Source organism: Vicugna pacos, chromosome 10 (genome assembly GCF_048564905.1).
Source record: "Vicugna pacos chromosome 10, VicPac4, whole genome shotgun sequence".
Classification (NCBI taxonomy): domain Eukaryota; kingdom Metazoa; phylum Chordata; class Mammalia; order Artiodactyla; family Camelidae; genus Vicugna; species Vicugna pacos.
In genome coordinates this window covers 42,000,656-42,025,502 of record NC_132996.1, presented here as the reverse complement: position 1 = coordinate 42,025,502, position 24,847 = coordinate 42,000,656, and the positions used below count along the sequence as shown (strand labels likewise).

General features: G+C 41.8%; 1 protein-coding gene across 6 annotated transcripts in view; it reads right to left on the bottom strand.

The window, feature by feature from the left end:
- The window catches only part of NELL1 (neural EGFL like 1), a 745,741-nt gene that overhangs the window by 361,875 nt on the left and 359,019 nt on the right, over positions 1-24,847 (bottom strand). For all 6 annotated transcript variants that reach the window (XM_072969672.1, XM_072969674.1, XM_072969673.1 and 3 more), the window contains one exon: positions 22,725-22,850. In XM_072969672.1, coding sequence (XP_072825773.1) covers positions 22,725-22,850 — 126 coding nt within the window. The remainder of the gene's footprint in view (positions 1-22,724; positions 22,851-24,847) is intronic.

Sequence of the window (24,847 nt, the reverse complement as noted above, 5' to 3'; positions counted from 1 at the left end):
GAGGCTACAGAATCAGAAAGCTGCCACCATCCCAGAACCATTCTCACTTTGCCAGGATCAGAAAGGTGTGAAATCAGAAAGGCACCAGAAAAAAAAAAACAAAAAACTGATACCACTGCCTCTGCCATGATTTAAGCCAGCATGATGGAAACCTCTGTCACTTTCCTTCCTCCCACAAAACTCATTTCCTGATCAAAGCCTCCAAGAACTCACCCATCTGGCCAACCCTGAGTCATACTCAGCCATGCTTGGGACCCTGATAGTAAGGGAATTTGGGAAATGTAGATTCAAGCATTCCAGCCAACATAGAACAGGAAGGCATACTGTTAGGAGCTGAACAGGTGTTGAGTGACACAACCTACTGTTTACCATCTATATTCCAGTATCACTCAATGCATTTTTCTTAAGAGGAATGGAAAGGCTCATCCTAACAGGAGATCCTCTTCTGCTAACCAGCAGATATCCTCAGCTCCCAACGTTTGAAGGAATGGAGAAAAGAGACAGGGCTGGAATCTGTTTTCAGAGCATCTGCCCGTGAGTCACGACTCTATTCAAGACTGACAGGAGAGATACAGAGAGAAAAAGAAGCAAGCAGGGGACGTGAAATGGCGTTTGCACCATTGCTTTCTGCGTTGCTAGGGGCTAAGAGTTTGCCCTCTGCTCTAAGCTACTGTTCTGTTTCCTTAATCACCTTCTTTATCATTCCTCCTTGGATTTATAAGGTTCAAATACTATTATCCATTCATCTTCACAGATTTCTTATTCAAAATTCACTGAAGCATAATTTATCTTTACCACATCTCTGTGCGGTCGGGAGGGACTGGCTTTTATTATCTGAGGCACAAAGAGGTTAACTGGCTCATCCAAGGTCACACAATGAGACAGAAGGATAAACCACCACCAGGGAGTGGCAACCCAATGGTACGTGCTTCTCCCCAAAACTCTCCAGCTCTAAATGGTTAGAGAAAATCTAGGGTTTTGCTGGCAGGGGAGGCTTAGAGAGGGCACTAGGTTCAGACCATGTCCTGAAGGGACAATTGACTGAATATCAAAAATTCAAAATTTTCTAGTGAGATTTTATTTCTTTTGAGCTTTGAGATCTCCAATTTGATTTTTAAGATCAGTTAGTTTAATCAAGCAAGATTTTTCTCTGCAAAGACATCACGCGTGTGTGCAATGGCTGTGCATGTGGCACAAGATGCAATAAACTTGACTCTCCTATTTCTCAAAATGATCAAATTGACCATTTTTCATCTGTTAAAACTAAATCTTCCAAAGCACTCAGTTTCTTGCTCTCCTAGGACACAGGCAGACCACTTTGCAAAGTCTGTAACAACAGTTATTCATGTATTTTCTCCAATGTGAATAGCAGAACATTCTGACGCATAATCTCGAAAAAAACTTAATCAGAATCTGCCGATCTGGGTTCAAAAACCAGTTCTGTCACCGGTACAACCTTGGAATAAATTAAGTTCTCTGGGTCTCAGTTTTTCATTCCTAAAATGAGGATGATAGCTCTATGACCACTAATCTCCCTTCTAACTTAAAAGTCTCCAATTTAACTCTGGAGAAAAAGTTTCCACTAAAGAGCTGGCAATGTACTAAAGTCTGAGTCTAAACAATTTAAATTCTTCTTTCTCTTCTTTATAATAATGACCTAAACAGGAAATAAATAATTGGATACATTTTACCATATGAGAGCTTTATGAGCTGAAGCAAATGCCTTAGGGTTAATTAACTGCAGACTTTTAGCACTGTGGCTAAATCCTGGTCCAAAGCTGGTGATGGCCAAGAGAGATGACTGCCGTAATAACTTTCCCAAGGCTTCTTCTGTGTATTGAAATTACAATAAAAGCAATTTTAACAGCAGTTATTAAACCCCAATGCATCCAAAAGTTCCAAGAGCTCTGTATATGTGGTCTCATGAAACCCCCCCATCTATGTTCCCATTTCATAGCACATAGCATGAGTCTAATTCCATACTTAACTCCTGCAGAAGACCTGAGCCTTTGTGAATCAAGCCATCTTGTCTGTTTTAGAAGGCTTTGTAGTTCTCTCTGTTTTCCTTTTAATCACTATTCAGATTTTCATTAGGGTGCCCCCCCAACACACACACACACACACACACACACACACGCACACGTGCTTTAGGAGACATCAGTCCAACCCAGGCTCTTAAGACGAGCATGTGACTAAATCAACACTAATCGCGGTAAACGCCGGCCACCACGTTTGGCGCGAGTGTGGACATACAAGCTGGGGGCTTCTGGGAAACAGGCTCCCTAGCTCTTCTGTTAGAGTTTCTCAGAGAACAGCCCTCTGTCTCCTCAGACATGAAAGAAAATGTGCTACTGGCACTCATTTTGGAATCACGATGAGATACTGAGACCCCAAGAGGCTTTAGCGCCAGGCTGCAGCCGTGGAAGTCAGAGCAGAGAGAAGAAAAAGAAGTGAAAGGAAAGGAACCAGGTCCTTTGACATCCCTGCACTGCTGTGCCAAACCAGCCCTCCAACTTGCCTGACCTCAGGACTTAAGTGCACATGAGTCAATAAATCTCCCTTACTGCGTACGCTACTTTGAAATGGATTTGTTCGTTTGTTTACTACTTGCAACTGAATATATCTTTAGCGTCCACCACAGTACACAGAATATTTATTGGTCAAATTTTTCATATAAACAAATATTTATTAAGTACCTACTCTGTGCCAGGCACTATTCTAGAAGCTAGTCTATAGCTCTGAGGAAAACTGACAGAAACCCTTGCCCTCTCGGAGCTTAGATTCTAGTGGGAGAACCAGACCATAAATAAGGCGGCTGAGCAAAATACATACCCTGCTGGATACTGATACATTTTAAGGAGGAAAAGTACAAGAGGGAAGGGCAAAAGGAAGTGTCAGCAGGGACTCAGAAATCTCTGAAAGGTGGCCAGGGAAGCCTCAGTGAGATAAAGACTTTGGTTAGAGGCCTGAAGGAAGTGAGATGTCAGAGGGAAGGCATTCCAGGCAGAGGGAACAGCAAATACAGTGACCCTGAGTCCAGATGAGGACTGAACTGAGGGTACCAGTCCCAGCCTCATTGGTCATGAGGGCACATTTAGAAAAATTGCAGCTGAGAGAAAGTATGAAAAAGGGCCAATCTGTTACTTGATGAAGAAGGCTCGCCCCCCTATTTTGAGATAGTATTTTAGGGGGTGGAGGTGAGATGGGCTTGTCTGTTCTGACTCTACCCATGCCATCCTCCCTGCGTTACCTAGAGGACACAATTCACTACGCCTCCGTTAGAAGAAACACCACCCTCAGTATTTCCCACTTCTATTGTTCTCACAAAAGTACTCCAATGAAAACATCACGTGATAAACTGCATTATCATTCATTCATTGACTTAACTGAAACAAGAGTCAAGTATTTCCTAGAATATGATGAACTTTATGCTGGGATCCCTAATAATCCAAGAAACTTGACCCAAGACCACACACAGAGACCCCCTTGCACAGATACATTGCAAAGAGGAAGGACCCCTCCCTCAGCCACACTTTCAAACCGGAACTATCACACCTTCCTAATTACAAATCATCACATTCTTGGCTTTATTGTCGTTTGAATGGGCTTTTAAATGTTGCTAAGCACTCCTTGAGACAAACCACGCCTACTCACAGTTGAATTTCAAATTTCTTATGTTGACACCCCAAACTCCACATGTCCCAAGAAGCATTCATGTCTCCTTTTGTTTTAAATATTTTTCCAACAAGGTGGGAAAGAAGGAGAGAGAACAAAAAGAAATGAAAGGAAAGAACCAGGGGGCAGATTTCTGTTTCCAAGAGAAAATTTCGCAACAGGCTGCACACCCAAAACAACATTTTAGGTCAAAACAAACCGCATATCCACTTTTCGCCTTCTTGTCGCTGTGTCTCCAGGTGATAGATGGTCTGCCTCTGTTGGTGCCCTGGCAGAGGAAGCATAATCTCTTTACAAATGCACAGGCTATTGCCGTGGAAATGAACATGAGGTAATAAATATATCATTATGAGCGCCATCGTATCTGGTAGGTGGGTAATGATAGCACTTTGCATTTAGAATCCTTTGGTGATTTATAAAACATTAACTTAGTAATCCTCCCACTGCCCTAGGGAGGAGAAGGGTGGTTTTACACCAGTTTTGCAGATGGGGAGACCGAGAGAGCAATTATGAGATTTCCCCAAGAGCACTGAGGGAATGAGAATTAAACGCCATTCATGCAGAGCTCTCAACCCCAGATTTAGTTGCTTAATAATGCCATGGGGCTCTCCCCACCCTCAGATGGCAAAACACCTTCGCAAAACGAAGTGCAGAGAAAGTGACAGAGCAATAAAGCATATACTGTATTTCAAAGGCCCCTCCGGGCGGAAAACCTTACTTTTCTATTTACATAAGGTAGAACTTTGTGAAAGATAGAGGAAGGAAAATATGCTGCAGAAAACGTTCTGAAAGAAAAGCTGGATCTAGTGCCTTGCCAGGTGTGGATCTCTACAAGTATACAGGGCTTTCACACTAGACTCCTCCCCCTGGCTCCACCCTCTGAGCCTTCTTTCCAGTTTTACAATGAAAGGCTTCTGTCTACTTCCACAAAGCCAGCTCCTCCATCCGCACCAGCCTGCCCACAAGGATGCTGTCCTCTTACGCATCTTCAACTCACTTCTCCCATATAACCTTCAAAAATTATTCATCTTAAAAACCAAGTTGCGATTGGATGAATTATCTTTCACTTGACCTTGCCATCCCTTTTAGGTTTCTTGACAATTCTTTCTCCCACTTCACTGCCAAAACCCTCCAAATCTAACCATTGCTCAACTTTCTATCAAAACACCTCTTTTGTATCTTGTTCTTGGACACAGCAATGATTCTGCTCTGTGGAAGATTGCCAATGACTCTCTTCTAATCAAATACAATGGAATTTTCTCCACCCTCACATTTCTAAGCCTCTATATGCTCCCCCAGCAATGCTGCCAACCACCAGCTCTTTCATCCTTTTGCTTCCATTTTATGATCTCTTGACTTCACTGCCACACTGACTGCCGCGCTTCCCCACCAACTCAAGGTCTTTACGTGGGGGTCTCCTCTAGGATGCTGGCCTGATGCACTTTTCTCCGTGAACTTTAGGCAAAGTGTTTTACATCAGTACTTTATTTCATCCTCAAACTCACTCTACGACATAATATTATGCACATTATATAGATGAGAGATCAAACTTCAGGGAAGTTAGGAAATGTGCACAAGTTCATTTAGTTAGCAACCAGTTTCACTAGCTCCAAGCACTACACAGTCATACCCCACATACCCATGTATTTGGACTTGGCATTCAAAAAGCAAGCTCCACTCAGTAGGCTGTTGTAGCCTGTACACAGCTGTCTCTCAAGGGATACTTCAAGCTGTGCCAGAATTCTTCCTCTGCCCGTGCCAATTCCATGGGCGGCGGGAGGGACACAAATGTCACTGAAGTCTCTAAAACTGCTTAAGAACAAGGACTATGTCAGCCACTACTATATCCCCAGCACACAAAGAGGGTCTGGAACGCAGATGACATTCCAGAAATAGCTGCTGTTGAATGAAGATTATGAGAATTGCCAAAATCAGGGATTTAAAAGTCAAGAAGCCAAAGCAGCATGGAAGCCTTTGTGGCTGAGGGTGTCCCACCCTCTCAAGAGCTCTCTCTGCCGGGCAGGTAAAACGCCCCCCCCTCCCCCCCGATCTACAGGCCTCGGCCTGCCTCCGCCCCAGTCCCTCCACCCAGAAAGTCTCTCCTCGAGGTCCCAGCAGTAACTAAATGCCATTTCACAGCTCCGAAACTGCTACCTCAAGGTTTTCTCTGATCATCCCAGCCTGAAGGGCTGCCTTTCCACTGACCTCCTCAGTCCCTCGAAGCACTTAGACTCATAAACTTCAAGAGGCCTTAAAACAGAGGCCTCCATCCTCATTTTACGGAAGAAGAAAGTGGACAGTTGTGTAAAGCACCCCCCCACTGTTTTTGTTCTCTTTTCATTCTTATTTATTTATTTGTATTGACGTATAGTCAGTTTACAATGTTATGCTAATTTCTGGTATACAACATAGTGACTCATTTATATCTATATATGTATACATAGATATATTTATGTATATTCCTTTTCATATTTTTTATTGTAGGCCATTACAACATATTGAATATAGTTTCCCATGCTCTACAGCAGGACCTTGTTGTTTATCTATTTTATATACAGTAGTGTGTATCTGCAAATCCTGAACTCCCAAATGTAAAAGCATTTTGTCCAAAGTCATAAAACTAGTCATAGTCCAAGACAAGACCTGAATATAGGTCTTCTGATTTAATTTCTACTCTTTTTGTGATCCTCCATCGCCTCTTGTCCCCTCCACTCACCCCCCTTACAGGCCAGCCCTTGAAGAAAGGCATCACGGGCAGCCATTACCATCACCTGTAAGCAGCCATGTTGCTGCTTTGGGTCTGCGGGCATCAGTTTAAACAAAGAAGCAGGGTGAGTGCCAGAGGGGTGACATTTGTCAACAAGTGTTCAAAAGCATCTACAAAACTCAGCGTGGAAAGGACTTCAAAGGGGAGACCAGCTGTCCATCCCAAACCTGTATCTCCCCCGTTCTCCTTCACAGAAATCTCCCAACGTGCAAAGGAAGAGTCTTTGATCACTGGTACGGTAATTCCAAGTCACAAGTTAATAGTGGTTAATAAAACATCATTATGGCCTGAGTCAATATGCAGAAGTTACATGAAATATTCAGTGAAAGAAACACTGCCAAAGAAAGAGTATTTCAGTAGGATGTTCACACATTCTTTTAAAACATCAGTTAAAAAGTTGTTAAAAAAAAAAACTAAAAGGCACCTTTAAAAGAAAAGTTCTACAAATCAAACAAAATTGCAAAAATGCTCCAAATCGTTGTAGATGTGCATTTAAGGAAAAAAAGAAAAGGGAACAAAAAGTGCCTATTATTATGTCAGGCTCTGTGGACAAAGAGACAAAAAGCCATGATTCTTGGCTTCAAAGAGGCCAAGCGCTTACTGGGCCCTCTGGACATCAGTTTATAATCTAACATTCCCCTGTGATAGATGAGAAAACTGAGGCCCAAAGAGATAAAATGACTTGCCTGAGGGTATGTACTGTGTTAGCCTGGATTAAAGTAAGTCTCTGTAGTAACCAGTACAGAATTCTTTCCTCTCTACTCCATTCCTTTCGGCAAACTAATTGGCATTTGTTGTGAGTGGTGATCCATCCACATTATTTGCTTAGTATGTGAATAGTAACGTTGTTTTTAAAACATACATCACCCAAACAATTATACCCACAGAAGCCGTCTGCTGACTTTATTATTATTATATGATGTATATAATATTGTTATCATCTCTATATTAGAAATTATTTTCAGAAGTAAATAAATGGGTACCATATTTGAGTGAACATTGATGCCAGGTTGCAGGAGGAAAAAGTTCAGCAGGAGGAAAAAGTTCAGCATGAGGCACCGTGACACCCCAGGAGTGATGCTCAGTGTGGTCCCACAGCCCACATTCAATCGGGCTTCAAGACAATTACCTTATGTCATCAGATGTTCTCAGATACTCGTTCCTTTGGAGGCAAGCTGCACTGCTCATTGGTGCCCACAGTCTATCTATGACCTGTCACTGAGCTGCCCACTTATGGACCATGACCACAAGGTTAGTTCTGTGCATTTCATACACACAGTCCTCACTTTTCTTCCAGCTACAAGAACAAAGTCAATTGACTGCACAGCCCCAAAGAACTTACTGCCAACCAACACACACAAAATACTGACCCTCTTGCAAAAGCCTGTGTGTGTCTTGGGACCGGTCGCATAATGTGCTTGTCCTCGGCATTAAAAAGTCAGGGCTGTAACATTCTTTTCTTTTCTGAATCATTTAGCAACAGCAGGGAAAATGGAACACCACAGATGTCAAAATAAAGAAAAAAGCAAGGCTCTTTCAGTGCCCCAGCTGCTTAAAGGTATTTTCTGGTCCTAACTCTAGAGTAGCCCCATTTACCCTGTGGAATTAAACGTGGAGACCTTGTTAACAGTAATGGGACATAAGAACTGAATTCCCTGCATGCTGTGTTCAAATGCCTCTTCCTGAACTCTATTCTTCTCAAAAGGGTATTGTCCTAGTAATGACTTGGGCCATTTAAGCTACGCTTTCTATTTAAAGAAAAAAATACAGTAACTTCCTGTTTATCCAATGGCCTGACTTCTATCATCTTTAACTCTTAGGAAGATGGCCTTCCCAGAGTCTGTGTAAAGCAGCCTGTCTTTGCCACACATAACGGCCGATGAAGCCCATGCAATCTGTTCCCCTGGAGAGTACCAGACACTCGTGGGATGTCGAAGGGCTGACTGGAGTTTACTGATTCAACAAGCCTCCCTAGTGAATCCTGCCACTGAGCAGCTGACTGCTCCCCAGCCGGGAGCATTGTGATCCCACTGATCAGCAGGGCTCGTGCTCGCCTCACCCTTCTCTCTCGAGTCTTGGCTGATTTGCCCCTCCTCCGTGAGACCTTTCCAGACTACCCCACGTACAAGTGCATCACTGCCCGCCCTAGTGCCCTCAGCACCTTCCCTCACTTCCTTTCTCCCCACGGTTTTTATCACCTGGCATACTAGGTATTTACTGTTTATTGTTTGACTCCACCCAACTAGAGCCTGTGCTCTGCTGGTATCAGAATTTTTTGCTGCTTTATTCACTGGTCTATTCATGGCACCTAGGATAATACCTGATGCTCAGTAGATTTCTCAAATGATAATTGCTTAATAAATTAATTAATTCAATGATGAATGAAAATCACTATCTGACATCCAATATGGGTGAAGGATGCAAGGAGAACCACGTTAAATGTAATTTCTAGTTTGGATCTGTTCCCAACGGCATTTTTCTGCAACTTTTTTTTATTATGGTAATGTACCATAACATAAAATTGGCCATCATAACCTATTTTAAGTGTACAGTTTAGAGGTATGAAGTACTACATTCATAGTGCACAATCCTCACTACCATCCAACTCCAAAACTCTCTTCATCTTACAGAACAGAACCTCTACACCCACCAAACAAGAACTCCCCAGCCTGTAGCCACCACCCTCCTGCTTCCTGTCTCTGTGAATCTGCCCACGCTAGGTTCCACATCTAGTAGAGGCATACTGTATTTGTCTTTTAGTGCCTGGCTTGTTTCACTTAGTATAATGTTCCCTACAATTTATCCATGGCGTGGCACATATCAGAATGTCCCTGCTAAAAAGGCTGAGTAATACTCCACTGCATGTATAGACTACATTTTGCTTATCCACTTATCTGCCAAGGGACACACAGGTGGCTTCCACCTTTTAGCTCTTGTGTTCAATGCCACTAGTACCACATACATACAAATCTCTCTTAAAGACCCTGCTTCCAATTCTTTTGAAAATACCCAGTTGTGGAACTGTTGGATCATATCACTTGTAATCTATTTTTAATTTTCTGAGGGACTATCAAACTGATTTCCACAGCAGCTGCATGGTTTGACATCCCCACCAACGAGACACAAGAGTTCCAGATTTCTCCGTATTCTCGCCAACGCTTGTTCCTTTCTGTCTTAAGTCACTTTGGACCCTCAATCTCTCATTTAAACCATCATTTGTTGGACTCTGCCATAAATAATAACAAACACATTATTGAAGCAAATACGAAAAGGGAAAAGGAATGAAAGGAGACTCAAGGGGAAAAGCTATAGTAACACAGCCAAGAGTACAGAGTCAAGAGGGGAAAAAAATGAGACTGAAGAGATGAAATAAAATAAAACGGGTCCAGGCAGTAGTGGAGCACACTCAGAAAGCCAGCAGCCTTGAGCGGTACGCACAATAACATGCCAGTGCTATTTTGTGACTTGTCATTTTTCTAAATCCTAAAAATAGAGAGAGGGCACCGCTCTCTGGCTTCCCTGGTGGGCTTGGCTCCGAAGCTGTGAGCTGCTCCAACCTGTCCTGAAAAAAAAAATGGTTTGCTTGAGGCCAAGAGAAGCATGACAGGCTGCATCTTCACTCGATTCCCTCCCCCGCACCGTAAGCCGCTCAGCGTGGGTTGCTGCCCTAAGGGTCGTTTGGACCACACACCCTCTGGCTGAGACAGGGATGGTCCCCAACCCCCCCTCACACCAACAGGCAGGGATGATACCTGCCGCCTCCGAACCACACTGCATTTTTCATATAACCAAGTCAAAGGGACCACCTGCTTGAAGAAAAAACAAGCCTCTTAATGAGAAGATACCCTAAGGTTTTGGAGAATTCACAAGCAAGAACTCTCTGGACACAGTTCTTCAAGAGTTCATCAAAATTCAGAATCAAATGACTACAATCTGAAGGTATTTTCTGACGCTTTCTATGTCTCTAACATCTCAGCTATTTGAATCTCCCGATCCTTTAAAGGTTTTCTTACACTCAACTTATCAACCAGAATGGGAAAATAAATGCCAAAAGGGGGAAAACAAATGCTAGCTGATCTAGGGAAGACTCTGCATTTTAAAGGACAAAGAACTCACTACAAATATATAAATATGGAAAACTACATCTCATAAACAAGGCAGGAGATGGCTGGAACACCTCTGTCTAGTTACAAAGTATTTATACGTAAAATAATTACACTGATACTGCCAAGATATGTGTTAACCTTAGTGTTAACACTTCTTCGGGCGCTTGCTTTTCCCAGAAATGTCCTTTAATGAGTCACACTTGAGAAACCCCGATCTTCCCCTGAGTGAATCCCTACACATGTGTATTTCCTGCTTGGGGCTGGTCTGAGCTTTGCTCTGTGACTCACTCTTCATCCAAACTAAGGCAAAAACCACCATCACCTTCCACCATAATAACGGAAGAGTAAGCACATGCATATGATAGACCCAAATGAAGACAAGAGAGGCAGCTGGATCTTAATACTTCTCCAGTGTGGCAAAGGTTATAATAATGCATCCAGAAGAGAGGGTATTTCGCAGCTGTGAACAGTTAGATATTTTTAAGTAACTCTGCTAATTTGGGCAATGCTCATGAAATAAGTACAAACAATTAAAGGATTACCTGAGAGCTGCAGTGTGATTTCCACAAAGTAGTATACAGATGTAGGCACAGAAAACTTCCAGCAGGTTTAAATTATGGATGGTTTTTAACTTTTTCTTATTCTTCTGAATTTGTCTATGTTACTACAATATGCGTATATTACTTTCATAAATACAAAGAATCTCTTTTATAATTTTATTAAACTTGCTGTTGTCTTTACGTATCTTGCTGTGGGCTGTGACCCCTCTCTGAGGACATTTCCCAGCTGCCAAAAATCCCATCCTGGAGTTCAACCTAGACCAAACTTCTGACCTCTCACTCCTTTTCCTGAAAGCACTTTGTCCTGTGGCTGCCACTAAGGACTAACCAGATGCCAGACACCAGAGCTGAAAAATGCCAAAGGTGTTCTCAGTTTAGGGGGCTTCCTTTCTCAGAAGAAAATCTTCAGTGCCTTCAGGGAGCTTACAGAACATTTTCCAAAGCTCTGGTCTCCAGCAACTTACAAACAACTTCAGCTAACGACTCCCAAGGTGATATTTTTTTTAAATAGAGGAATGAATTAATGCTAGTTACAGACCCTTGTGAATCTACTTTTTGTCAGTCTTCTGAACCCATAAGCCCAAAGCGTTTGACTGTGGGCTTGTGTTCGCAGAGGATCTGGATGCTGTCTACAGAGACTGAGTTTCTAAAGGGAAGCAACTCTCCAAATGTGTTTCAAGGAGAATTGGTGTCCCTGAAAATGCTTCAAGAGCCACTTGGTGAAAAAAAATGGGGAAAAGGAAATTTGTGAACAGGCCTTCGGGCTTCAACACTGAGCACCTCCTCAGAATCAGTCATTTGGTTGGGCTCTTTCATGTGTTTAGACCTTAAAACCCAGCCTTCTCTTTTGGTGTTACAAGCAGAGACATGGAGCACTTCCGGAACTGCCCCAAGATCCCAAAGCACAGAAGGACAGAGCTGCTGGTTAAATGGGATTCTCTCGGCCCCAAGGCCCAGGCTCTGTCTGTCCTTCTAATAATGGCTGATGTCTACTGAGTCTGCAGTCCATATTGCATTAGGATTTTAAAGACATCTTCAGAAGAGCTCCGAGGAGGCTGCATCTGAGCCTCTGAAGTTAGAAGGCCTGCATTCCTAACCCAACTCCAACACTTCCGAGGCCTGTGGCTGAGGACAATTCTGTAACTGCCCTGTATCTCAAGTCAGATTCCTCATCTGAAAAACAGAGGCAGTAATAGCTAACATTTGTTGACTAACTGCTCTGTGCTGAGCTCTCTTCACTTCATAGTTATTATCTCATTTATTCCTCCCAAGAATCTGGGAGGAAGATGTGTCCATTTTCAAGAAGTTGATTCAAGCTGAAGCTCCTAATAAACACCTGGGGTTGGAGCAGGAACCCAGGTCTGTCTAACTCAGAGTCTTTGGATTTTCACCCTTCTACCAGCGTCACCTCCAGGTCACATCGTAGGTCAATCAACACGGAGATGGATCTATTTCCAAAGCACCAGGCATCCTATTACTTCCTCATTCTCTTATTCCATATCCTACCCAACATGGAATTCAAACTCCTTCAGACACCCTCCTGTGGAAACACGCTCTCTCTACTACAAAGGAATTAATACCCTCCTTTCTCCCAGCACTAGTGCTCTTTCCACAGCATTTATTACCTCAGCTGTATGCCCTATAAAATTATTCTTCTAAAATGTAAATTGTATGTCCCCTAAAGAGACCGTAATTTCTGAGAGGTCAGGAATCATGTCTTACAGAATCACAGAATTAGAAAAGTAGTACTTTGCAAGATTATGTTTTGTTTTAATAAGCTGAACTCTCTTCAAAAGAAATCTTACTTGGACTCCCAGCTCCTCTGACTGAGAATGACTAAGGTCATTAAAACTTCATCTTTCAAGGTTCAAAGGAAAATGTTGAGACAGTGGCATTCATTCTGCAAGCTGGTGTCAAGGGTAGAGCTATAATCTGCTGCCTGATTCTCACCCAGTGGTGGCTTTGCTATGGAAATCCGGGGACTTTTCTGACTCCCCTGAGCATCTTTCTTTGACTTTGGCCACAGTCCAGGAGGAAAAAAACAAAAAAACAAAAAACAAAAAAACAGTTGGACTAACTGCCTTGGATCTGGAAACCCTGCCAGAAGGGCTTAAGTAAAATAGGGTAGACAGGACCTGCCTATCAGGGCACCTTCTAGGACCCTCAAAGGATAAAAACAGCATCCTAATTGCACATGTCCTTCAACTGCCATATTGGTCAATCAAATTACCTGGGAACACAATGAAGCAAAGTCCTTGTTTTTAATCTCTTTAGTTCAGACTCATCATCTATGTCACCAAGGATGAAAGGCATTAGTACAACCAAGTCATAAACATTTTTTAAAATTTAATTTAGTAGGATGACACTTAGGAGATTTTGGAGGAATAAACTCAATGTCACCTTTATCTCGCATTTTCTGTTTTCTAATATTTTAGTAACAATTTTCTGATACTAACACGTAATGCAGATTCACTGCCTTTTTTCCATTTCATAGAAAATTCGGAAAATACATAAAGTGTAAAGAATAGGTATCATGTACAATCTTATTCACAGACACTCTGTTACCTAATGATTTGGAGGACTATTCTCTGCCCATGTTTCTACGTGTTTGTGTGGACCCATACATCGTTTTCATGTATTTATTATTTTAATTGGAAAACAGCATAACATCCTAGTTTAAATCGCCATCGTACTAGGTAGACAGATACACTACATGGTGAGAATTTTCATTGACACTAAATAATCTTCTAAACATCATTTTAAAATTCACTGTATTTCAATTTATGCATATATTATATTTATTTAATCAAACTTCCATTAGTTCTTATTTAGGCTGCTTCTAGTTTCCTTTCATATAAATAGTATGTGGAATAAATGACCACAGTGAAAATCTTCTCACACAAGTCATTGTGACTAATTGTTTCCTTAGAATAAGCTGCTATAAAAATAAATACTTCTAGGCCTTTGACATATACTGTCAAAGTATCCTCAACAAAGTTTGGATCGATTTACATTCCTATCAGCAAGGTAAGAAAAGGGGCCTATTTCCCAAAACACTTACAGAGACAGGCACATACACAAATTGAGTATAATTAGCATCTAACTGCATTTCTTTTAATTACTCTTATACTTGAAATAGTTTTCAAAGTTTTGAGTATATTTTAATAGATGCTGTCAGCCACCTATACAATTGTTGATCTACAGACACACACACCCTCCTCTTCTCCTTCCTCAACAGTGGAACCCACATTTTGTTTAGATGTAAGATAGCCAAATCCTTTAAAGGAAACTAGGACCTCCCTACCTCAGGGATAACTCTTGATTCAAGGTTCTTCTATTTGCTTTTCTAAGACATCATTTAGTAATAGGTATACTAAATAACTTGGACCGATGAAACATGAAAATAGATCTGCTGGGGATGGACTTCGGACAGTTATTCTTGGTCTTAAAGGAAATCCTCTCTTCCCTTCTGACTTGGAGGATGTGGTTAAGCTGAGATCTGATGCATGGAGTGACTTCAACCGTTTTGAGACCTTGAAAGGAGTTAGATCAACTTCCAAACTATCACGATGAAAATAACAAAGTAAAAAGTTGGAAACAGTCTATGTCACTCATGATGTCATGGAGCAGCTAAATTAACTAATTCTGAAAACAACATCCTAGACTTCTTGCAACGAGAGAATGAATTTATTATTTAAGCCAGGAGAGTTGGGTTCTTCTTAAATTATTCTTTGAACTAAAATCAGCTGAACTGATATACCTACACTGTCTCACTCTGTCCCTCCACAGCTCTACAGAGATGTCTAGAGGACACAGACGAAGAAACAGAGAACTTACATGGTTGTCCAATTCATGAAGTTAAAAAGCAGCACAGCCAAAGCTTGAAACCAGTAGAATTTATACACTAATGTATACACTAGATTTTAATCATGAGAATTTAGAGCTTTCATTTTGGCCTGAGAATAATGAATGTATATTCTCAACTATCTCACATAAAGGAAACATAATCCAAAGATGTTTCACTATACCCTAGAAACTCATGGAAACAGTTACACATATGCATCGACCAAGCCTTTGAGAAAGAAATAAAGAATATATGATAGCTTGCTGGGTTAGTAAAGAGAAAAGGTCCATTCATTGCGTCAACTCAAATGTGGCTGTAAGCCAGGCTGCAAAAGGCTGGCCTCAACACTGCTGTAAGTGCTGAAGCATCCTTCATCAAAACCCTTTATGTGAAATCCCAGCTGTGATTCTGAATGCACAGCTCCAGCAATGGAGTGTACAGAAGTAGTAACAAGCCTTCCGTGATGAATTTGCGTCAAGGGCAACACAGTACTTAACAGGTCTGTGCACAAACACCCCGGGGGCAAGATTCATCATTTATTCTAGCTGGTCTGCAGCAGCCAGTGCGGCTCAGATCCTTCAATACGTGATGGTATTAAAAACAACAACAACAACAACAACAAAAAGAAAAACAAAACCTCTCAGTTAAACTCAACAAAGTCAAACACCAGACAAATCCTCCAAGCTGAAATCTCTAGGTAAACGCCCTTTGATATCCTAAGACTTATTTCCTGGCTTTCACAAACCTTAGCATTATTTTAACACAACTTGGCTAAATGCAGTAGATATCTGGTCTTTGGTTTTCCCAGGATTATGTATGGGAAACTAAACTGGGCCTGGAAAACCAAACATACCATTAATTTTTACCCCATGGTCTCTGTTCAGAGGAGCCTCTTAATTTTTTCCTGTTTTTACCTTTATGTATCAAAAAAAAAAATTCTTTAGGTGAAGTCACAGAAATCACAGATGGTATTTGCTATCTTACTTGTTCCCTTTATTTCTTACCTTTGCAGAAAGTTTTTGGCATAAAAATGAGTGCTTACCCGTTACTGCCAAGCACCTGTCTTGGTGCTGCATGCTTTTATCGTAAATCACAAGCAGCCTCCTTTAAAGCTGCTTGCGTATCCAACGGTAATGTCTTATCAAACAACCTAAACACAGGGAGTTTAAGTGGGGATAAACAGAAGTCAGAGACCAATAAATCAAGCAGGTTGACTACTTCAAAACTCAGAGGGTCCAGGGAGTAGAACAGCCCTCCCCAACCCTCAATTTCAGAGACTCCTCCAGCTTCAAAATCCATAATAGAGCAAGAGCAACTCAGGGATCTCTCACAGGACAAAGACTCACATACAAATTCCAAGATCAAAACCTCCCCCGGTGTCAAAGGTCGAAGTTGTAGATTTCACCAACAGAAACTTTCCTAGAAAAACGTACGGAGCCTCATAAATAATCAATACACGGTTATGTCAGGGAACCCCAGCTCCCGGTCTAATGATTAAGTTGTAGCACACTTTCGAGTTCTAGATAATTATCCCCAGTGTTGAATCCTCAGAACTCTTATCCCTTGAGCTGTAATCTGTTTTCACTTTTCAACCAGAAAAAAGTAGGAGAGAGGTAGTATTTCTTTTCTGTTTGATCAACTATCTGTCCCCTCCAGCAGCAGGTGTGGCACCTGCTGTCTCCGGTGCAGCCTTCCTAAAAGGACTGTTGTCACAGCACGGAACTGGGAAAGCAATTTTGGGGTTCCTTCTCTGGAACTTGTCAAAGGCCAACACTCTAGGATGTGAAATACCCAATACCTACCTAGACCCTACTGAGACTTTGAAGAGGGGTTGATCTGGCAAACTTGGAACATCTCTGATGTCGAATGAACCTTTGCATTTTCTCATTTGAAGATGTTGCCTCACGAACCATGAACAACCCTGGGCAAAGAGGTCACTGTCACCAATCTCTTTGGCCAGATTTCGTAACACTCACGAAAGACATTAACTGTATACTGGATACATGAATGAAATAATAAATGAGTAAATGAATGAATGAATAATTCAATAAATCAATATATCACCAAAGCTGATATACCTTCTTTAATTCTAGGCTTACTCGTTTTTGATTGAATGGAAATTTTCAATATGACTACTAACTTCTAAAATGTTAGCATCAGAGTAAATGACAAACTAACATTAAAAAAAAGGAGAAATAAACTAAGGCATATCAAACACACTTCAATGAAAAATAAAATTGGAAAAAAAGGAGAAAAAAAATGACCTCTACATACTTAAAAACCAGCTGAATAGAGGCAGGAGGTACTCACTGATCTGGGAGAGAGACTAGAATGATCTTTGGAAATAAGAATGTCAATGCTGAGAAATGCCGAGTCAGGAACTCGGGGCAAACAAAAGGATGCTTTCAGGCCTGTCAATTTCTCCTAGCAAACTGTATTCTGGAGATGAAGCACCTGAAAAGACACCGTCACACTGGTGGAAGACATCCATTACACACCTCGTTTATTACCCAGGCTAATAACCACTTGGGGGAAGAAGTGTTCTTTGCCAGTAAAGAAATGACAGAGATTAGAGGCGCAGGATCTGCTCTGCCTTGGAGAGTAAAGAGCACATTTGACCTCAGAGGCTAGTTTTCAAGACACCAAGGTGAATGTCAGCGTTGCAGCTTACTACGAAAGTGCCTGATGGAGGCCCTTGAACCTGGTCCAGAGGAGAAAGGACCTTCAAGAAGAATGCTTGTCTCTTAGCTCTGCTCATCCTTATCCATACGCCCGACTGCAAATTCCTACTTTACATGCAGGCTAACATGCCTCGGTCAACTCCAATAGCTCCTCCTGGTCTGCAAAAGCATTCCAGTTGCGCCACCCTGACAACCACGCGCCCTTTTCTTGCTGCATTTTGCTTGAACATCCATCCTAGCACTTAGTACAATGCGATCAGTATCATACTTATTATTTTGAAACTGCTTTCTCAATTACATTGTGAACTGCTACTAAAAAAAAAAAAAAGGATACTGTAATCCGTAGCTCCTCAGGTCAAAGGAAATATTTCTTAAGAATCAGTCCCTTTGGTGTTTCTTAGCACCATTCACCAAGTGTTTCTAGCTCTCAACCCATCCAGGCACACGATAGGACAGCATCTCCTCATCTTCTGGTGGTTGGTTGAGGGCTGGTGACTAGTGACAGTCAATGATTTGGAGGTCAAAGGGATAAGTGTGACTCCCTGGTCAGAACATTTAACAGCTGATGTAAGACCCTCCAGGCTCTCTTTTCCCTGTGTTGGTGACGAGCAATGTTCATAACAGTGACAACTCCACCAGCTTATCTCCCTGAATAACTCTGAGAAGCAGCGCAGCACCCCTGCTGACCAGTGAAAGACATATTGCATGAGCAAGAAATAAAACCTGATTATTTTAAATCACTCGTATTTGGGGTTGTTACTACAGAACATCCTAACCTAACTATACAAAGGCCCTGATAAATATTTTCACACGTGTTATTTGATGTTCACAATAACCTGCAGGTATAGCAGACATGAGCAGCATTTTATAAATGAGGTTTTAAACAATGAGCCCAAGGCCAAGCAGGGTCCTCATTCCCTCTTTCAGTAGTTACTGAGCTGCTCTGTCCCCAGCTTGGTTCTCAGGAGCCGAGACAGAGGAGCGAACAAAAAGGAAAAGGTCTCTGCTCTGAGAGCTTACAGCCTAATAGAAAGAGATACATTTTCAAATTCACATAGAAGCAATAGAAACTCCAGATGGTCATAAGTGATAGTCAGAGAATTAAAATCAGGTGATATGACAGAAAAATGGGCAGCTAATTATATGAAGCAGAGAAAGCCTCTCTGAGCTGATCCTTTTTAGGCCGAGAGCTGAATGACAAGGAAGCCAGTTCGGCAGATTTCAAGAAAAGACTTCCAAGATGGGCCAACAGCCCAGGCAAAGGTCCTAAGGCAGAACAAGCTTGTTGAATTTAAAAAAAAAAGTCAAAAGTCATAGTGGACAAGGATGGAAACAGGACAAGATAAAGTCAGAGAGGCAGAAAGGAGAGGTCATACAAGGTTGGTTGGTTTGTTTGTTTTAATGGGGTACTGGGGGTTGCACCCAGGACCTCATGCATGCTCAGCATGCGCTCTCCCGCTGAGCTATTTCCCTCCCCTCCTTGGTTTTCAATCAAAATAAGGAAAATGGATTTGACTTTCTTTGTAATGAAAAACTACACGAGAGCTTTAGGCAGGTTTGTGTGATTCCTCGTTTTAAAACTTTGGTCTTGCTGCTCTGCGAAGAGCATGTTATAGTGGGGCAAGTCCAGGGCAGAAGGTCCAGGATGACAACCACTGCGGAAGTCTCATTTGTTCCATAGAAGATGACACAGACGGAAGTGGACAGCCTTAGGACAGGGTGTGGAGGGTAGGGTCAACAAGTCAGATGTTCAGACTGAAAGTGCAGAGGCAAGAGGAGGAAGGGAGTCAAGTGTCGGCCCAAGCCTTTTGGCTTGAAAAACTGGGTAGACGGTGCTTTCGTTTGCCGAGATGCAGAAAACTGGGAGAGGAGGAGGTCTGCAGAGGTGGAAGGAAATCAGGAGTTCTGTCTCATACATGTTAATACAAAATGCCTGTTAAACACCTATGTGCAAATGTCAAGTTGAATACATGATTCAGAAGCCCAGGAGAAAGATCAGAACTGGATAAAAATTTAGGAGTTATTGACACAGAGATGCTGTAAAGTCATAAGATTGAAAGAAGGCATCTAAAAAGATGATGTAGATGAATAGGAGAAAGGGGTCCAGGGCAGAGCTCCACAGTACTCTAACCTTTAAAGCATCAGCAGGGGAAGAACAGCTTGGGTCACTGCACCATCAGTCAGTGAGATAGAAGGAAAAGCAGGAAATACATTGTCTCCAACGTCAAGAAAACCATGTGTTTAAAAGAGGAAGAAGCAGTCAGCTCTGCTAAATGCTGCTGAGATGAGAAGATAAGACTGAGCAAAATGGAGTCTGTGGTTGACCTTGCTAAATGGGGTCTCTGTGGAAAGCTGAGTCTGCGAGACCAAGTGGAAGGGGTGGGAGAGGGTATGCGAGGTAAGCGCGTGAAAATGAAAACACCAACCACAGACAATTCAGTTGGAGAGACTTGTTGTGGGGGGCGAGGTGGGCACCACTTAGTGGCAGAGCATGTGCTTATTAGCACGCACAAGAGCCTGGGTTCAATCCCCAGTATCTCCATTAAGATAAATAAATATATAAATAAACTTAATTACCTGTCCCCCTCAAAAAAAAAAAAAAACTTTAAAAAACAGAGGTGTGCAATGAACAGGGCAGTAGATAAGAAGCAATTCAGGACTCATACAAGATTTTGGGGGGAAGGGGGAATACATCTTCTACCCAATTCTGTGACCTATGAGGGACGTCCAAAGCCCTTGTCAAGACTTCTGACATCCCTGAGAGGAGGCCGCGGTGACCATGATGCATGTATGTCCATACAAGTGTAAGAAAGGATAGGAATGGTTACTTAATAATGGTTCCCTCTGCCTCTGAGGTCATGATGTCCTACACACACGTGGACCATTTCTGTTGTCCCCCGTGTTAACTTGCATTCCACTGGGGTAGGAAGAGGTAAGGTCTCACCCAGCGTTCAAGGTGGGAGATTTTGCTGAAGGCTGGAGGGTCATGAGGAAGACTTGCATTGCATACTACACAGCAAACGACCACCGCCACCACCAAGACCCTCACATTACACAGTCCTACCCTTACAGTCCTCCCAGCTATCGTGTCCCCGAGCGCTTTGCGCTGCCCCGTCCTCCACAGCACCCAGCCTTCCGCCCTGTGACTGGTACCTCTCTCCTCCCTTTTTTTCCCTCTCTTCCATTCTAACTTTTCTGTTCTCTCTTAGACAAAGCACACACACACATAAACAAAATAAAATATGTGTCTGTGTGTAGATTTTTTTCTTGCTGAACTTTTTTCTTGTTTTCTTTAATTGCAGTATAGTTGATTTGCAATGTTGTATTAGCTTCTAGTGTACAGCACAGGGATTCAGTCATACACATACACACACACACACACACACACACACACATACATAGACATATTCTCTTTCATTACAGGTTACTACAAGCCATTGAATATAGTTCCCTGTGCTGTACCATAGGACCTTGTCATTTATCCATTCTGTACGTAGCAGTTTACATCTGCCAATCCACTGATACCCCACACCCTTGCCTTTTGCTCCAAACAACACAGTTCTCTTTCTAAAAGTAACTCTGGAGCTGGTTCTTAAAGTAATACATTTTCCATCCTGTTCATATGTATAAACCACCAGGCAGAGCACCTGCCCTTAACAGCCTTTCAGCAAGCACCAGCCCTTGCCTTCCTCCCTCTGTGAAAGAGGAACAGAGGCATTAGGTGTTCTGATAATAATCTCAACCAGCTCTTTTCACCCAGCAGAGCCTTCAACAGGGTTGCGTTGCATGATACTGCACAGCTGTGTCGGGAGGATATTCATGGCCTTCGTCTCATGTCAGGGTTAACAGAAGTCAAGACTTAGACCACTGAGAACAGAGCAATCGTCATCTATAACATCACAGAGTTTAGACTGTGTCTGTTTACAGGTCCAAATGAGTTTTGTCCCCTGAAAATGTTTAGATCTCAGCATGCTATGTTGATGAAATCTGTCTTTTTTTCTTTGGGAATTTTGTTATTGTATGTAAGAGACAGATAAATGAGATGTGACCTACTGCAGGAGTCAGCAACTTGCCTCAGTCTGAGATCACCAGCCCCTTAGTCGAAGAATAATAACTTAGAAATATATAACAACCAATAGCAAAGGGATCTGGACAGACAAGCATGCTTACCCAACTTTTACAATTTTTTGCAGTTCTGAAAAAAACCATTCAAAATAAAATATATTAGGAAAAGATGCGACTCCATTCTGAGTGAAGAATTCATTTTTGCTATGCCAGTGTCGTTAGGACAAAGAGAAAGATGTAAGAGTCAGAGAACCGTACAGCGTGACTGAAATCCTGGGTTCCAGGAGCCCTTTTCTTACAGGTTACAGATTGAGAACGTAGAGATGTTTAATCCAGTAAAAGACAGACTCAGAATCTTACTACTTTAACTATTTTGCATTCACGTCTCCATATTCATAACTAGAATGATAACGGAACCCCAAACCAAATGCCCCACAAAGCCAGCACTGCTCACACAGAGGCACGACCACAGCCTCTGGAGTTCCAGTTGAGCACTGACGGCCCAGTGAGAGGGGAAGTGGGGGGGAGGGAAACTGACAATAAGCGGATGTCAATGAAAAGTCTTGGCTGGCACCCGTACACCCAATCCCTGCCCACCAGGTACTCTTGTTACCGCTTTAAATTTAACCTCTTGTCTTTCTCAATGAGAACAAAGTACATTTTCTCATACACAAAAGCATTTCAATATGATGGAAAGAAAACAATTAGATACTTTTCTCTTTGGGGAACTGATGTCTCTAAGTCCTTCAGTGTTACCACAGGCAAATAGGACTTCAATTTCACATCATACACTCATGCGTGCATGCACACACACAGAGGCAGAAACACTGGGAGTGGGAATAAATTATGCAGACAAAATTTCTCTTATTAACACTTTTTCCCTAAGAAGTGTGACGGTAAAACAACGCAGGAGAAGAACTGGTTAGTTAAAAATAGGACTTTGTGTACATGGAGTGAAGTGTAACACACAGATCTGGTGCAGAGAAGGACTGAATCAGAAAAACAACCTTGTTTCTTAACGCTCACCTGTACAAGAGAAGTCATCCACGCGAATGTATCCTGGGACACAGTCACAGCGATATAACCCGGGCAGGTTGACACACACAGTATTGGCGTGACAGTAATGCATCTTAGCCGCACACTCATCTATATCTGAAGGAGAAAAAAAGCAGCAGTGTCACGGTTAGTCGAATGACGGAACCAGAATGTAACCATCTTACAGTGAAATTAAAAAGGCGAATGCCTAGTGAAGCCAAGAGGAAAAAGCCAGATGCATTCAACACAGAAGCTTAAGTGCCAATTCAGCTGGTGCTCAATTTAGATCTCATCTTGAGCTGCAAATATTTCTATGAAGATGCAGAGTGGGACACACCAGTTATGAACCCAAGAAGTAGGAAGACTGACCCTATTATTATTAATCTTTTACCAAGGAGGACACTTGATTATAATGTCCAAAATCAAGGAGTTCTGTGTCCAGGAATTGATACCAGTGAATATTTATGTGGTGTCCACTGTATATGGTGTTGCTTTTAACAAGAGTGATCAAGGCAATCCAGCCCCTCCCTGCTTGTTTTTCATGCTAAGACACGCTTGAATCCATCTGTTAGAAATTGATGGCATAGCCACTTTCTCCCACGGTGTACTGTGAATACAGACAGCAGCTCTTGTCTAATGCAAATCAATGCCTTTCGTCCCTTGACCTGGAGATGCATCCCCTGTGTTAGCATAATCAGCTGATTCAACAAAGAAATCTTTTTCTCTTTGGAATGGGAGTCAGAGTATCACCCATTTTCTCATAAAAAGTTCACGATAAGAATGAAAATAACCTACAGCCTGAAGCACAGAGATGAATCTTCTATGGAGTTTTTCAAAGATGGCTTTATGTTCATTTTACTCAGACTGCTAATGTGTGGTGGCCAGGGAGAGGGAAGGATATAAACACAGCATGGGAATCCAAAATACAACACATGAGTTCTCTAACTTGAAAAGACCCATGCACCTCCATGTTCATAGCAGCACTATGTACGATAGCCAAGACATGGAAACGGCCTAAATGTCCACCAACAGATGACGGGATAAAGAAGCTGTGGTATATTTATACAATGAAATACTACTCAGCCATAAAAAATAATAAAATAACCCCATTTATAGCAACATGGATGGACCTGGAGATCATCATTCTACATGAAGTAAGCCAGAAAGAGAAAAATACCATATGACATCACATGTAAGTAAAATCTAAATTAAAACAAAAAAAAGACACAAATGAACTTAGTTACAAAACAAAACAGACTCACAGACATAGAAAATAAACTTACGGTTACCAGGGGAATGGTGGGGAGGGCGAAGCTGGGTGTTTGGGATTTGCAAATACTATTATACATAAATAAACAACAAGGTTCTACTGTACAGCACAGGGAACTATACTCAATATCTTATAATAGCCTATAATGAAGGAGTATGGAAAGGAATATATATATAGAGATACAGATATCGATATACAGATATGTAACTGAAACACTATGCTATAAACCAGAAACTAACACAACATTTTACACTGACTATACTTCCATTTTAAAAAAAAAAGGAAAAGAAAAAGGAGATGGATCCAATAAACCAAGAATTCTTCAGGGAGAAAAAAAGAACATATGAGTTTTAGTTCCAGCTCTGCTAACTATTAGCAGATGACTTGCAGTTAACCACCCTGCATCCCAGAATCCTCATCAGTTTGTCGTAAGAGTGAGTTCCAAACCTACTGCTTTCCAACTTCAGACGCACCATCTAATTTAACCCACATACAATTTCATGCATGAAGCATAGCACTCCCCTCAATTTTCTAGACGCTTAAAGAAGTTAAATGTCTAGCAGTAAGTCATCTTGTTAGAACACACCACACCCAGGATTTGAACTCAGAAGTCCAACTCTTATTCACCATAAGTTACTTCATGAAAGCGTTTTGAAAATAACTAGTCAAATACAGTGTTACTATTAAGTAATCACTGACACTAGCACTCTTCATGTACAGAAACTATAGATAAAAACAGCTATACTGAATCACTAGAAAACATTTATTTTAAAAGTAAAAGTAGATGGATTTACTTCCTAATAAAACCCCCTGAAATAACATCAGATTCCATTCAGTGCTAAGG